The sequence below is a fragment of the Xylaria bambusicola genome (genome assembly GCF_022495145.1).
Source record: "Xylaria bambusicola strain CBS 139988 unplaced genomic scaffold F5B22scaffold_32, whole genome shotgun sequence".
NCBI lineage: Eukaryota > Fungi > Ascomycota > Sordariomycetes > Xylariales > Xylariaceae > Xylaria > Xylaria bambusicola.
Genome location: NW_025953585.1, coordinates 344,046 through 358,206, shown reverse-complemented (window position 1 = coordinate 358,206; position 14,161 = coordinate 344,046). Strand labels below are relative to the sequence as shown.

At 49.6% G+C, this 14,161-nt stretch overlaps 6 protein-coding genes across 6 annotated transcripts; 5 read left to right on the top strand and 1 right to left on the bottom strand.

Annotated features, from left to right (window-relative positions):
- Positions 1-267: 267 nt before the first annotated feature.
- On the top strand, positions 268-2,433 carry F5B22DRAFT_657552 (uncharacterized protein; the record flags this gene model as incomplete). Its single annotated transcript, XM_047980054.1, has 3 exons — positions 268-639; positions 710-1,268; positions 1,328-2,433. The coding sequence occupies 3 exons, from the start codon at positions 268-270 to the stop codon at positions 2,167-2,169; spliced, it is 1,773 nt and encodes a 590-aa protein (XP_047829204.1). The 3' UTR covers positions 2,170-2,433.
- A 1,951-nt stretch (positions 2,434-4,384) lies between these two features.
- Positions 4,385-6,159, top strand: F5B22DRAFT_648267 (aspartic peptidase domain-containing protein; the record flags this gene model as incomplete). The annotated part of the gene is made up of 5 exons (XM_047978998.1): positions 4,385-4,997; positions 5,115-5,315; positions 5,388-5,496; positions 5,580-5,959; positions 6,029-6,159. The coding sequence occupies 5 exons, from the start codon at positions 4,385-4,387 to the stop codon at positions 6,157-6,159; spliced, it is 1,434 nt and encodes a 477-aa protein (XP_047829203.1).
- Positions 6,160-6,231: 72 nt separating this feature from the next.
- On the bottom strand, positions 6,232-7,313 carry F5B22DRAFT_289329 (2OG-Fe(II) oxygenase superfamily protein). The gene is made up of 2 exons (XM_047970391.1): positions 6,949-7,313; positions 6,232-6,884 (listed from the first exon to the last, which is right to left on the bottom strand). The coding sequence occupies exons 1-2, from the start codon at positions 7,137-7,139 to the stop codon at positions 6,305-6,307; spliced, it is 771 nt and encodes a 256-aa protein (XP_047829202.1). The 5' UTR covers positions 7,140-7,313; the 3' UTR covers positions 6,232-6,304.
- Positions 7,314-7,555: 242 nt separating this feature from the next.
- On the top strand, positions 7,556-9,324 carry F5B22DRAFT_613743 (uncharacterized protein). The gene is made up of 7 exons (XM_047975426.1): positions 7,556-7,822; positions 7,880-7,887; positions 7,948-7,955; positions 8,013-8,201; positions 8,260-8,614; positions 8,692-9,158; positions 9,227-9,324. The coding sequence occupies exons 1-6, from the start codon at positions 7,699-7,701 to the stop codon at positions 9,037-9,039; spliced, it is 1,032 nt and encodes a 343-aa protein (XP_047829201.1). The 5' UTR covers positions 7,556-7,698; the 3' UTR covers positions 9,040-9,158; positions 9,227-9,324.
- Positions 9,325-9,651: 327 nt separating this feature from the next.
- F5B22DRAFT_637499 (uncharacterized protein) lies at positions 9,652-10,167 on the top strand (the record flags this gene model as incomplete). The annotated part of the gene is made up of 2 exons (XM_047977448.1): positions 9,652-9,733; positions 9,824-10,167. The coding sequence occupies 2 exons, from the start codon at positions 9,652-9,654 to the stop codon at positions 10,165-10,167; spliced, it is 426 nt and encodes a 141-aa protein (XP_047829200.1).
- A 670-nt stretch (positions 10,168-10,837) lies between these two features.
- On the top strand, positions 10,838-13,144 carry F5B22DRAFT_289248 (allantoate permease). The gene is made up of 5 exons (XM_047970390.1): positions 10,838-11,379; positions 11,439-11,718; positions 11,802-11,953; positions 12,021-12,513; positions 12,618-13,144. Exons 1-5 carry the CDS (start codon positions 11,123-11,125, stop codon positions 12,978-12,980), a joined length of 1,545 nt encoding a protein of 514 aa, XP_047829199.1. The 5' UTR covers positions 10,838-11,122; the 3' UTR covers positions 12,981-13,144.
- Positions 13,145-14,161: the final 1,017 nt, after the last annotated feature.

Genomic DNA, 14,161 nt, shown 5'->3' with positions numbered 1-14,161 from the left:
CGGCTTTCACCCAGTTCTCACAACCTCCAGATTTATCCCCATTAAAAATCTGTCATCGGTTGGACACCAGCTACAAGTCGAAATTCAGCGGACTCGGCTATCCTCTGAATATCGCTACACCCGTACGCGCTATCTTTGCACACCAGATCGCTTACCCTTCCTTCAGTGCCGCCTAGCTCCGACAAAACAGCTGTAGCAGACCGCTGGTCACCCATAGCCGGTGTACCCATCCCATCCTATCCCTACACCCGCTCCGCCCGCACAAAGATGAACCGAGGAGACATGTACTATGATTATTCTGCGACCGCTGCGCGTTCACCGGGATCGATGAGGCAAGGATACGCGACTGTTGGCCTGTCCTCGGGTTTGGGAGGAAATCGCCAAGGTCAGCGTCCATTAGATTCCCACAACCACCATGTCGGCGCCTACGGTCACGATGACCGGCTTGGAGGAACTTCGCCATTCGAGGCTGCACAGAGATTCGAGCGTTTAAATCCAAACGGAATGCACCCTGGGTACATGCTCGATAACAGCCAGACTTGGGGGTACAATGGAGGGATAGCCACTATGAATGGTCCTATGAATGGCAATAGCCGGCTGGGTGGTAGAGCTGTTAACCGACGCGCTGCGTTGCCATCTGTAAGTAGCCCTTCTCTTCTTGCTCACACATCTCCCTGGCATTGTCAGTGTCTAACAATGTGTTTATTAGACCTGGACCGACCAGGCGAATCTAGGTATGCAGCCGCCCATGTCCCAGATGTTCGATCCTAGCATGGGCATGAACGGCAACGAACATGACATACCAGGCATGGCAGCCGATGCCCGCGGCATGATGACAACCCCTGCTTCCGCCGATGCTGAACAATTAATCCCCACCGCCATCGTCATAAAAAACATCCAGTTCCAATGCAGAAAAGAGATACTGCAAGGTCTAATGGTCTCCATGAACCTTCCACAGCCCTACGCTTTTAACTACCACTTTGACAAGGGAGTCTTCAGGGGTCTTGCCTTCGCCAATTTCTCCACCCCAGAGGACACAGCTATTGTGATCCAGAAGATGAACGGGCTAGAAGTTATGGGTCGGAAGCTTCGCGTTGAGTACAAGAAGATGCTGCCGCAGGACGAGCGTGACAGGATCGATAGGGAGAAGAGGGAGAAACGTGGACAGCTTGAGGAGCAACATCGCGCGCCACTTCCCATGCACCAGCAAAGCGCTCTACAGGCTCTTGGTGTCAGCGTTAAGCAGCAGCCGAATAATTCCCCTTTACGTACGTCGACAATTCTTATTTGCGCCTGATTAGTCCTGTATACTAACTCATCATTCTAGGTGACGTAGATCTAAACGATCCCGCAACCTTAGACTTCTATACTCAGTTAACCATCTTCAAGAACGATCCAACTCGCGAAATTCACATATTCCCTGCTGAGGTTGCTCCGGAGCAGCGTCGCCAGATACATATCTTGGCTCATAATATGGGTTTGGAGCATAAATCTGTGGGCGAGGCGCACAACAGGCAGATCCAGGTTCAGAAACGATCGGAAAATTCACCCCCTGTGCACAATCAGAACCAGTTTCCTAATGTATCTTGGGAGGACCACAGGCGAGGACTGAGCCGTGCTGCTACTTTCGATTTCGCAGAATCTCGCATAGGTTCAAGTGCATACCACACTCTTGGCCGACAGAACCCTACATTAGAGCTCCCTGGCAGCCCAGAACACAGCATACCCAACAATCTCCGTGCTGCAAAGAGCTTTGCGGATCTTCGAGCTCACAGTCCTAGTCCTGCGCCTTCAGGTTCCAGTTATGCTGGTCTTGGCAATGGGCTGGGGGCTCGCTATGGTGACTTCTCCCAGACATCGCTCACAACACCTCCAAATCTAACTCCCACCACTGCGCATAATGCTGCTTCCAGCACAGATGCCTTGTTGGCATCCAATATGAACTCATTAGGTCTCGGCTACGACTCGAGTGGCTCACATTTGCGAAGCACTCCAGGTGCTATTGGAAGTCAACGCCCAGGCGCAAATGGAGCCAGTCGTAACGCTCCCGAAAGACAACCTCGTGGTCCAGAATGGGGAGAGCCAAGCTCTGGATTCTCAGCCCGCGGTCGTGGCCACATGCAACGAAGCAGCGGTAAGCCATCCAGAGACTTGCTATTTTCTTCATGACCTCTTCCTGTACTGATCTTGTGTGGGTTTATAGACTCTTCTGATGCTGGTCGTAACTCTGGAAATCCCCGGTTCCATTAATTTGCCATGCTAAATGCCCCAATCCACAGCTCAACGAGGGCTGCAGTAGCGCATTGGTCCATTTCAATATTTAGAAAACCTTGCTTCCCGCTGTACACGCGAGCCACTCCACTTAGGATTGTATGACGACTTCTGATGTCTGGGGATTGATATCAAGAATGCCATATGGAGACACGCTTGAGATGTATTTGCAAGTTACCCACGGTCATGATGCTTTTCATCTCGACCTTTGCGCGAAAGGCGCACCAACGAGACGATGATTTTACGATATAGAGTTACAGCCTGCTCCCCGGATCAGATCTCATTTGCCACATCTCCCTTCTCCGCCATTTGGGTCAGATGACTTTGTCTAATTATCGGCATTTTACCGAACGGACAGTTCTTTCCGTTCTACGGCGTTGGCTTTCGACCATTTTGTAATATGATAACTGGTTTGCGGTGCTTCTTTATACACCACGCGCATTATTATCTGCTTTTTCGCCCACGCTGAAAGTCCACCTGATACAAATGGAGATGTGGCTTTGTGAGGGAGCTCGCAAGTTATTTACGGAAGCAGATGGAAGGCAGTATACGATCCTCTTCATTTTATGCCACGATAGCCTCTGATGATGACCCGGTAAGCGTACCATCTCTGGATACAATATACAACAATTCATGGGCGACCATTTACGGCTTGATGATTTCACAGCTATACCCTCGGGACGTTCCCGGTTTCTGCACCGCTCTCCCCATGGGGCTTGGAAACGGAACCAGGAAACCCCCTTGACGATGGCCACGCTGTTATGACGCATATGCGCATCAATTAAAGACGGAAATTGCGGTACCGGTTGGCTATTACAACACCAAGACGACTCTGCTAATGATTGTCACTACGGCAGAACAAAATCTGGGGTCGTCATGGCAGTTGCCAACTTAGTATCAGCAGACTGGACACGAAGAACGAAACCATGATGTTGACGGAACCTATTACGTATTGATTGAATTTTATGCTTATTTCTCACTATTTTCTATTTCTTTTGGCGCTGGTTGGACTTATTCGTTTGCCGTGCAGCCGTGTGGCCTAGTGATGAATATGAAGAGAGACGGCGGCGGGTAATGGATTGTATACTCGACAGAATTGTCTTTTAAATGCGTGTCTCTTCGCTATTGTATTGCGCATTTCGATTTGCTCGGGCGAGTGACTTGATCCGAGGGCGGAATTAGTATTGCTTAGAACGAGGGTCGGCTGCAACGTGGAGTTAGGGCAGAAGAGTATGGGCGAGATGGTCATCATAGCGGAAAACGGGGTGCATTGCGAGATACCTAATCGCTTCCCCAGGGGATTGAACCGTCAATATAAAAAAGTATCTGATCGTTTCACCCCTGTGTCTCATTTGGATTGTGCTCATAGTGTGACGGGCCGGTATCTTAAGTGAATCAGCCGCTGCCACGATGCTTTGACCAACTACACCTTGAGGTATTCCAGTCATAACAAGTCTAGGTTTAGTCCCATATTTGTGCGGAGAGTCTATATTGCGGGTATATTCGACTTACACGCGCCTGGACTGGAAAGCTACTGAAGATCCATATCTATGATCGGCAGCACGCTTGAGCGAGCGAGTTTTTCAGGTTTCAACTATAGTATTCAACGAGCTCCTCTTATTTTCATTACGTTTGTGAATAGGTAGATGTTCACTAACAAACCCCCATACCTACTTACTTAAGATGACTTGCTTATATATGTTTGGGGGGGAGGTTGTTATTTATCCGTCTTTTCTATCATCACGCGCGCGATGAACCACTTGCGGGTAAAGTCCGCGCCGCATTAAGCATGAGCTCGAGTAGTGGTAATATCGTGATGACGGGGTACGTAAGGTGGGAAAAGGTAAGTATGAGCTCATTGCGTTCTGGATGTCCTGACTGCGCATTCTCTTAGATGCTCGAGGCCCTGCATTCTACATATTAAGGAAGGGGGGTGGGCTGTTTGGATCCCTTTCACCTTCATGCGAAGCCCATGGCGATGCTGCGTGGTCGTCTGTCTATATATCCTCCAGTCAAGCTTGTCTCGCGCTTCTAGTGAAATCCTGGAGGGGTTCGCGAGGGTCTGGAAATACATTATTCTTGATTTTTGTCTTTCGGTGCAGGAAAGAATATCATGCAGGGCAAGCTGGTCCTTCACATATTTCTCATTTGTTCGTCTGTCGTGGGATTCATTCTGCCGAGCTACTCTCGACCAGATCTTACACGCATCGACAAATCGAATAAGAGCTTGGAGCGCATTGATGGTACTGGCTCACGACACATCAGCGCGGCGCTGCAGTCGCAGATCCTGTACTCGGTGAACACGTCGGACCGCGACTCATCGCGCGTTGCGCCGGCGTGGCAGAGGGAGGGATTGGCTGGGTTCGGCGTCGGAACCGTGTACATGTTGGACCGTCCGTCCGTCTCGTTCTCGTTCTCGTTCTCGCATTTGCTCTTTCAAGCTTTGAATGCTCTAGAACTAACGAACCATTTGTTGGATAATGTAGTCGAGATCGGGACTCCGCAGCAGAGAATCTCGCTGATACTAGACACGGGCTCGTCCACGACGTTCGTGGACCCGGATTGCGTTCGCGCCGCGGACCCTGACGCGTGTCGGAAGTACGGGCATTATGACACGAGTGCGTCGATCACAGCGCTCGCTCTGGATAAATACTTCGCTGCCCAGTTTGGAACGGGATATATGGAGGGTTCGTGGTATAATGATACTATTTACGTCGGGCAGGACAGTACGTTGGACGCCCCTTTTCCTTAACTTCCTATGTGGCAGAGTACAGATCTATCTATGGTGTTTGCTTGCTGCCTTTGCTTTTGGCTGTCTAATTTAACCTACTATGTCTATACAGAGCTGCCTCTCCCGCGCTCGCGGATAGGCGTCAATATCTGGAGCACATATCTGTGGGCGGGGATCCTCGGGGTGTCGTACGGGATGCGATGGAATACAGCGTATCCCACGCTGCTGGACCAGTTGGTCCAGCTCGCGTATATCGAAGTGCCTATCTTCAGTCTCGAGGTGGGGATGCAGGGGAACGGATCTCTGCAGTCTGGTATGTTGGTACTCTCTCTTACTTTGAAACCCGCAAACGCTGGTGATTGATATTGGGTATTTGCTGCACTAGGTAGTATCGTCTTCGGAGGCGTCAATCGCTGGAAGTACCGCGGCTATCTTGAGCCAGTGCAGATATGGCCCAACCCGTCCGATCAGAAGGATCAGCTTCACCAGGTAGGGTGAGTGATACCCCTTATATTCTCCCCAGCGGAGATGGGTGTGGCAGTTTTGTGACTAAGGCTTTTTCTTTCCGCAACCCAAGGTACTCGATCAACTTAACCTCGTTTGGGTTCACTCGACCCGGCCAGTCTGAGGTTACGCTGACCAGCGACGATTTTGCCCGGACGATGCTGATCGACACTGGGTCAACCTTTACATATCTCGACGCGGACCTCGTTGCGGCCGTGGCGCAGGCGCTTAATGCCTGGATTGATGAAGAGGGTGTGTATTATGTGAACTGTGAACTGCGATCCGAGGATGGCTTCGTGAGCTTCGGGTTCAATCGAGGCAACATGGTTATTCGCGTCAGCTATGCCGACTTTATTGTCGATTTCGATACTTATTGCGCCTTGGGCGTCCAGCCTGCGGATCTGGGGGTTGCGAGCTGGGTGCTGGGGAATAGTTTCATCCGGGCTGCGTATAGTATGCTTCCATCTATCATCACCATTTTGTTATTGTTGTATGTGGTCGAGAAGCTGATGCTTGACATAGTTGTATTCGACCAGATGAACGACGCTATCTGGCTCGCTCAGTATATGACATGTGACAGTGATGATATCAGCGATCTGACGGTGAACGCTGGTAGAGAGCTTTGGTTAGATTATACGGGCCTCTGCTGGTGAAACAGCGTCGATTACTTCGTTTCGGAATGCGATACGGTAGTATACTAAGCACGGAAAGATCTTGATTTGTATACCGACGTGGGACACCTGTCTTTATTATATCTTGCCTGCCTCAGTATCAAGCCATAAAACCATTCTAGATATCTCAGTCTTTACCCCGAATATCCTCACTCAATGCCCCCTGTCGGGTCCAAATGTTCATCCCTATCTTCGAGCCACTCGTCACCGGGAGACCAGCGTGTAGCGTTCGCTGGTCTCCGGTGCCATCGTCGAGCAAGTTCGACCAGAAGACGGCATTTCCCACTATCGGGCGGAACGTGACGCCGTTTTCCCACGGCTCGTCGCAGTCTATGAAATCACACCACCTCGCATGGTGCGGCGCCTTCACCATTGGGAAGTTTGTCCCGCCACCCGTGATGTTCTCGGCGGAAACATAGGCGAAGAATGAGCTTTGCCTGTTGCCGCCTACGGCAGACGACGCCTGCGCCGCGTTCGTGAACCAGTCCGTGTGGAAATGATAGCGCTCGCCTGTGCCGTACTTCACTAGCTGCAGTGGCTCGAGATGTGTTCGGGGCGTGTCGAAGCCCTGAAACAAGAGTGCGCGCTCCTCGATGCAGCGGACTATGTCGTCGCGCTCGACGTTGGTTGACTGCGAAGTCCGTGTTTCCCGCTGTCCTTGGACACCAGCTTGGTCAGAAACGCCTGAGCGTGAGAATGTATCTTTTCTACAACGGGTTGTTAGCGTATAGTGTACTAGAGAATCCTGTGTCGCTGAGCTGACAGACTTACGTGATTATTTGTAGATGCTTTTGCTCTTGTGGTGTCAGGAAGTTTTCGAGGTAGATTACGAGCGGTGATGTCGATACCATGTAGTTGTGGTATGCTGGATGTTGACATGATGCACTTTGATCAGGTTGGCTGTGTGCGCCGGTGATGGCGGCAGCAAATATCGTGTATGATAATGATTTGAGAAGACCCATCTCGACACCTACGCTCAACTTTTCAATGAGTCTATAATTGAGAACTTGGTTTTTTTTTTACATGAAGATAAAGTGATGAGAGTCATCTCGTAGCAGCAACTGTGCAACTTGTTCAATTACCAGCGCAACACACGGGGGATGAGCTGCAGGAGTGAAACGTCAGGAGCACTGCTGTGCACCAAAATCCTACCGTTTGGTATTATTCACGAACCATCGTCCCAACGCACGGTAACCGCATGTTTTAGCTGCCTCTAATCCCAGTCCCGATGCAAGTGCAGGGATCGTCATGCCGCCGTACGTCTGATCTTCTTGGGTCGCGGCGCTTGTGGCCCCTGCAGGAGAACCCCTGAATTGGGATTGTCAAGTTGTAGGGTAGCGTTGCTTACTTACTCGAGCTCTGCTTGAGCTGCCCCTCAACTCCCCACACTCCGTGCCCAGATGGTGGAAGTTATATTTCAAACAATTGGGTAGTCTACATCGCTCTTTCACTACATATAAACTAACGGCATCGGCGGGGACAGCGATAAATGACGACAAGTTAAAGGCTCGAGATTTCAACATGAAGCCTCAAGCATATCTCCTATCAGCCTCTATTCTTGTCTTCAAGTGTTCAGCTTGGGAGCACACCAGTGAACAAGACCTTCGTCGCGGCATTTCAGGACATAATCATGCGCTGGTCGCATGTAAGTCAGCTTATGATGCCCTCTAGAGGAACATACTGACAGCGGTCGAAAACATAGTTATACACGTATGTGTTGTATGACTTTGTAGCAACATTCTTACTAACTCGTCATATTGGGGATAACAGCCCTCATCGTGGGTTTTCCGTTGCTCTAACATCAGGTATTACCTATAATGCTAACCAAAACATAGCGCCGGAAGCCAAATTCTAGAACCAGAATGGACATCGGTCGCCAAATCACATAGATCGCTAATGAGTATCGATTGCTCAACTAACTCAATGTTGTGCGACGAATTTGGTGTAATATCGTACCCTGCGTTGCGATTTTTCGACGGACATGGTTATACCATATCCTATCGAGGGCCGAGGAAGGCTTCAGCGTACGTACAGCAGACCTCCTGTTACCTCGTGGAGAACACCATACCAAACGTTTCTCAGGATTTCCTCATTCCTTCGGAGAGCTCAACGTCCCACCGTTACAATATTAGATGACGAAACGACAGCCAGTTTCCAATCGATTGATGATACGGTGCTAATCGCGCATGTAAACCCTCGCGACGAGCACATCGCAACTGCACTTAGGGCAGTTGCATCCCAGTTCGAGGATCGAGCGTCATTCGGACTCGTAGATACGGCGGGTACTACAAGCGTCGAGTGCTACAACAACAGGGACGAGCAGAAGTTTACCTTATCTGACTTGACGGCTATCGACGCAATCACTAAGCTGACCCAAAGTTGCATAGCGCCATTGATTGGCGAGTTCACGCGAGCTAACGAGCTGGATTATCTCCAGGTGCGTGTCAGAAAGCGCCCCTACCAACGAGCAGAGAGACTGCTGTCAAGTTGGCCTAACTAATTGAGATATTATAGTCTGGAAAGTCGTTGGTATTCTTCTTTGCCATGTCATCGAACGAGAGGGAAGCATACGTCAATAAGATGAGGCCGGTTGCGAAAATGTATAAAGAATATCTCAGCTTCGTGACGGTAGATGGTGATGAGTACGCAGACTTCGCAGCGCCGCTTGGTTTGGCGGCTGGCGAATTTCCTGCCCTGTCAGTTCAAAATCCGAGGGTTGGTCAGACCTTCCCCTATCCCTCAGGGGCGGATATAACCCCTGAGACTGTTGGTGCTTTTGTGATGGACATTGTACAAGGGAAGGTAAAACCGTGGGATGGACAGAGAAGGCAAGACAAAACTCGGGCACATGATGAACTGTAAGGTGGATAGATGATATCACAGGAAACTATTTGATGCCTATCTAGCGAGCTGAACGAGAGATAAAAATGAGTGGTTCTGGCCTGCGCTTGTGTCGTGACGTTCCACGTGTGGCAATCTAACTGTGAATGGCGTAAGTTTCAATCGACAAGATTATTATACGACCCCGGGGACAGTCATATATACATACTCGTTATAATCAGCTTTCTGCTTAGATATCATCTCTGTTCAATTAGCCGGCTGCTTGACGAGTGGACTTGTGCCAACATCATAGTCGATTTCGCAATCACGTCTGCCATATGCTCACACAGCTCTGGTAAATTGCCTAATGCCAACAGCTGATCTTGGCACCCTTCACATTTGGCACGTAGCACGTAGCTGTGGGACCACCTTTAGTGAATCACTCCTGTTGATCTTATCATGTGAGAGATAGTACATCTAGACCGCCTCCACGATGCAGTGGACACATTCTCAGCTTTAGCTTCTTTGTCTTCTTCAGTCCACCGTGAATCTACGAACTAAATGCTTGCCGTTCACTCAACTCGGAGCGTTGTAGCGCGAATTCCCCCAACAGTCTATTTTCGTCGACCTCTTAGTCGTCGCCCATTTAGCAAGATGGGTGCACCAGTCATTCTATGTGGCAAAACAGAACAAATCGGCCAAGGCGTGATTGCCACCCTAAAGCCCGAGTACGATGGTCAGTATAACACCACATGCTCTACCCAAAACCCCCTCCTACCATCCGTCTATTAACGAATTTCGAGAACTCAATTTAATGTGTATATAGTTATTCATTTTGTGATGTCCCCGGCAAGTGGTGCCGTGCAGATCCCCGCCATTTTAAGGGGGGACCAGCAACCGCCATCAGACTCTAGACTGGGCAGCAAAGATTACTCTAAACCGCCAGTCGCCGTCATTCTAGGCGCGGCTTTCGACGATGGTGATACCGCTGTGATGATGGAGGCTGCGGCAGGCATCAAGCCCATTCCATGGCTACGCCCAGACCTCACCAAGGCTACTCCACCCGTAGGTCCAGAGTATGGCAAGGCGCTCGTTGCGCGTATTAAGGTACTTCTGGCACAGCTGGAAAAGGAGGGCAAGATGAATGAGGAGACGGTTCAATGGTACTGAGGCTTTCTTTTTAACACTTTTTTGTGTGGTTGTAGGAACGTAGCAGGGTTCTGTCGTCGATGATCTAATCTCCAACTAACAGCCCCTACTACCTGATAAACACATTTCCATGAGCTCACATAACAGTACCCGATGCCAGTAGCCGGATCTTGTGTGCTTTGCATTGGACAAGTCTCTAGGCAAGTTCTATAGTCGGCTGACAACTAGCTAGAACGTGGCTCTTCTGGGCATGTTTAGATGCAGTGTTTGTATTACCTATAAAGTATAGGAAGCATACAGCACCACCACCGATAGGTGAGCGGTCACGATGTTGAACATAAAAGCATTCAACTTGCCGTGGAGCTACTAAGCATGAGGTGTTGGCTAGACTAGTAGATTTCTACTTATGATCCGTTGACATGAGTCTAGAATGTGCTGCATACTGGGAAACCTCCAACCAAAATAAGGAGGGGGGGGACAACATTCTACTGGCAGTTTGGTGACTATTCCAGCAGGTGAGCTTGAATGATAACCGCCATACTCGCATTCTCGAACTGAGGCAACAGCACCTCTTTCAGAAAGGTCGGCTATACTTGCTAACAGCAATGACATAGGAATTAAATAGATATGCCAATATGGACGATCGATCTCGGGTATTATTACCCCGGATCTTAACACTTCACCCCCACAAAGTCAAGAGGTCTTCCCCACGTTGGGGGCTCCGTCTCTCCTCATCCAAGACGTTCACCCCACACCAGCTTTTGCGGAGGTGTTGTTTGCTTCTTTACTTACCGCTATTTATACAGGACGAAGCAAACATCGAAAGATAAAAGACCGTCACTAGAAAACTCGTCAACAGCTATAAAGAGTGGTGTTAGTTTGTAAACTCAAGCATTGTTATCCAGAATCGCTGTGCAAACTCCAAAGTTACGACCTGCGTCTATACCATCGGCAGATCATCCATCACATAGTTAGGATGGACAACTCCAAGGCCCACGAGCCTCTCGGTGCGGCCAATTATGACAAGGAGGCGGTACAGCACAGAGAGGACATCATCGAGGAGGCCGCTAGAAGCAAGGGCGTGGACGAGGAGCAGATCACCCAATTTCGACGCTTTAAAGAGGCCGATGTAGAGTGGCACCGAAGCATGCATAAGCAGCTGATGAGAAAGGTAGACTGGCATCTGCTGCCGCTGCTGGTGTTGATGTATCTCCTCAACTTCCTTGATAGAAAGTAAGACGACACCCTCTCTCCTTTTAGGACACACGCCGAGTCTGACTGGTTGGTGGCAGTAACTTGTCACAAGCTCGTCTGGGGACCCTGGAGCAAGATCTAGGAATGTCAGGAACCGACTTCAACCTGGCGACGAGCATCTTGTTCGTGGGCTATATCCTAATGCAGCTCCCTTCCAACCTAATGCTCACTCGAGTGAAGCCATCACTATACCTCAGCATTGCAATGACCGTGTGGGGAATTATTTCCACTGCACAAGCAGCTACTCATTCTTTTGGCGGTCTCGTGGCCGCTCGCTTCTTTTTAGGCTTCGCAGAAGCGCCATTCTTTCCAGGAGCAGTAAGAAGCCCAGTCTCCTTAAAGCGGACAAGTTTCGTATACTTATCACTGTAGACTGGACTAATCACATGCCTTCGCACTAGATCTTCCTGATGTCGAGTTGGTATACCCGTAGTGAGATGGCTCACAGAGTTGCCTGGTTTTATTCAGGCAGTGCATTAGCCAATGCCTTCGGTGGTTTCATTGGCGCTGGTGTTCTGACGAACTTGAGCGGTGCACACGGCATCTCCGGATGGTGAGTCTCACAATTCACGGCAACAATAAGTTCACATTGTCCCTTATGCTGAATAAATCCATCGTAGGCGTTGGCTCTTCATCATCGAAGGGACTATCACTATCGCGGCTGCCATCCTCGCTGGCTTTATCTTGCCCAACTACCCTACAAATACGAAGTGGCTGACCCCTGAGGAGCAAGCGTATGCTCAATGGCGGCTGATTGAAGATACTGGAGAGGCCGATCTTGCTAACTCAACCTCAGTCAAGGAGGGAGTCAAACTAGCCTTTAAGGATCCCAAACTATACCTTTTCACACTTCTTCAGCACGTTTCCATTCTATCGCAAGCCTTCCAATATTTTTTCCCTAGCATTGTTCAGACTCTCGGGTATGGAACAACCATCACTTTGCTCCTGACTGCGCCCGTCTGGATCGCCACCTTCCTCGTCTCCCTAGTTGTCACTTACACATCGAGTCGTTTCAACGACCGCGGCATTCACATCATCTGCTTGATGCTGATATCTGTTATTGGAAACATCATCGCGGTGTCCACTCTCAACACAGGAGCACGCTTTCTTGCCGTAAGTCCCCTTGTCTTCCCCGTCTTCCAGTCTCACAGGATATCCATTGCCGCATTCATTTGACCTGCTCTACCTAGCCATCACTAACTATCCCATTTTCGCAGCTCTTCCTCTTGCCTATTGGCGCCGTCACATCTTATCAGATTATCCTTGCCTGGGTGGCCAACAGCTTTCCCCGTCCGCTCGTGAAGCGCAGTGCATGCATATCGTTTGCCAACCTGATCGGTAACGTAGCAAACATTTACGGCAGCTACATGTACCCGGCTTCTGATGGGCCTCGATACCTTCCTGGCGGCGCTGCTACAGCTGGTGTCGCATTCTTGTGCGCAGTTCTTGCCTTGGTCACGAGATTGGTGTTGCAACGTGATAATAAGAAACTAGCAGAGCGTGAGGCGGCTGCTGAGTCCGGAGGCACAGTTGCTCATGATTCGGAAATCATTGTTCCTGGCTTCAGATATATCTTGTAGCGCTGTTCTAGTATAACTGAATGGTTGCGAATCGGTTGCAGCTGAAGCTGCGCATACTCGCCACATGTTGTGTCTCAGCATTCGTATTATACAACAGATGGGCTTTGGAACCTTGGGCGTTTCGATTCAATTGCCATCGTCCATAAACACATTGGTTTGCGCGCCCATAAACGACTGTTCACAACCATTGGTTTGGAGGGATAGCGAGAAGCATTGGTTCCTATAATTCCCATCAACTGTGCCAGCCAGATGCTTTTTTTGGGCCAATGTTAGACAGGACTTCCTAACTTCACCCCCCACATTGGTCCTCTCGTTCTAGGCCTATGCGTCAGCATTGGAACATATCGGCGACGGAAGTCGCCACAAGCACAACAGACTTGCTCAACCATATTTCATAGGATCGTTGCCGAAGCTGAGGGAAAGGAGACGATGGCGTGTGAATGAGAGAGTGTGCAGCAAGATCGATTGAGTACATGGACACAAAAGATCGGAATAAGGTCAAGACGAGTCTCGGCGAACTGAACCGAATGAATAAGAACTCTGCCCGCAGATAATGAGCTGGCACAGTCAATAGTGAAGAGGCGAGATTCATGGGACACAATGCTACTGTACACCTTATCGGCTTGCTACTCTATCTGATGGTAAGCTGGCTGCTTGGCACGATGATTCTTGAACGGCGAACTATGGCCGCGGCTACACCATCCGACGAACCGAATCTCAATCCTACAGTAGTAATGCTCGGGGTTCATGCTAGGTAACACGTACATATAATAACTCTATGTCCGTGGCAACTTTTGTACTCAGACAAGCACGCACGTGAAAAGAGAATACATAGCCTATAGCGAGTAACTATCAAAGCTCATAATGCCGGCCATCCGATGCTGAGCAAAGACAGCTCACGGCATGGAAAACGCAGACAAATCACAGTTCTCGCGTATACTTGCGATCGACGGGGGGCCGGAAGTGCAAGTTCTATGAAAATTTGATGCAAGGGTTCTTTTCTGCATCTGCTTAGCAATCCAGGCCGTTGGACCGAACAGGTGTTTGCCTGGTTCATTATTGTCGGCGGTTGACTGGCTTTCTTCGGACCAAAGCTTACAGATATGTTGGACATCTCACAGTGGACCCAACGAAGATTACGCTCTTTACAACATGAAAGGGGACCGCAGCATCCTGTACAA

Bases quoted from the DNA above. Each gene is read 5' to 3' on its own strand.
- F5B22DRAFT_289329 (XM_047970391.1), bottom strand. From the start codon at position 7,139: ATGGGTCTTCTCAAATCATTATCATACACGATATTTGCTGCCGCCATC. The intron at 6,885-6,948 runs GTAAGTCTGTCA...AACCCGTTGTAG, and splicing joins AAGCATCTACAAATAATCAC to AAAAGATACATTCTCACGCT.
- F5B22DRAFT_613743 (XM_047975426.1), top strand. From the start codon at position 7,699: ATGAAGCCTCAAGCATATCTCCTATCAGCCTCTATTCTTGTCTTCAAG. The intron at 8,202-8,259 runs GTACGTACAGCA...AACGTTTCTCAG, and splicing joins GGGCCGAGGAAGGCTTCAGC to GATTTCCTCATTCCTTCGGA. The intron at 8,615-8,691 runs GTGCGTGTCAGA...GAGATATTATAG, and splicing joins ACGAGCTGGATTATCTCCAG to TCTGGAAAGTCGTTGGTATT.
- F5B22DRAFT_289248 (XM_047970390.1), top strand. From the start codon at position 11,123: ATGGACAACTCCAAGGCCCACGAGCCTCTCGGTGCGGCCAATTATGAC. The intron at 11,719-11,801 runs GTAAGAAGCCCA...CCTTCGCACTAG, and splicing joins CGCCATTCTTTCCAGGAGCA to ATCTTCCTGATGTCGAGTTG. The intron at 12,514-12,617 runs GTAAGTCCCCTT...CCATTTTCGCAG, and splicing joins CAGGAGCACGCTTTCTTGCC to CTCTTCCTCTTGCCTATTGG.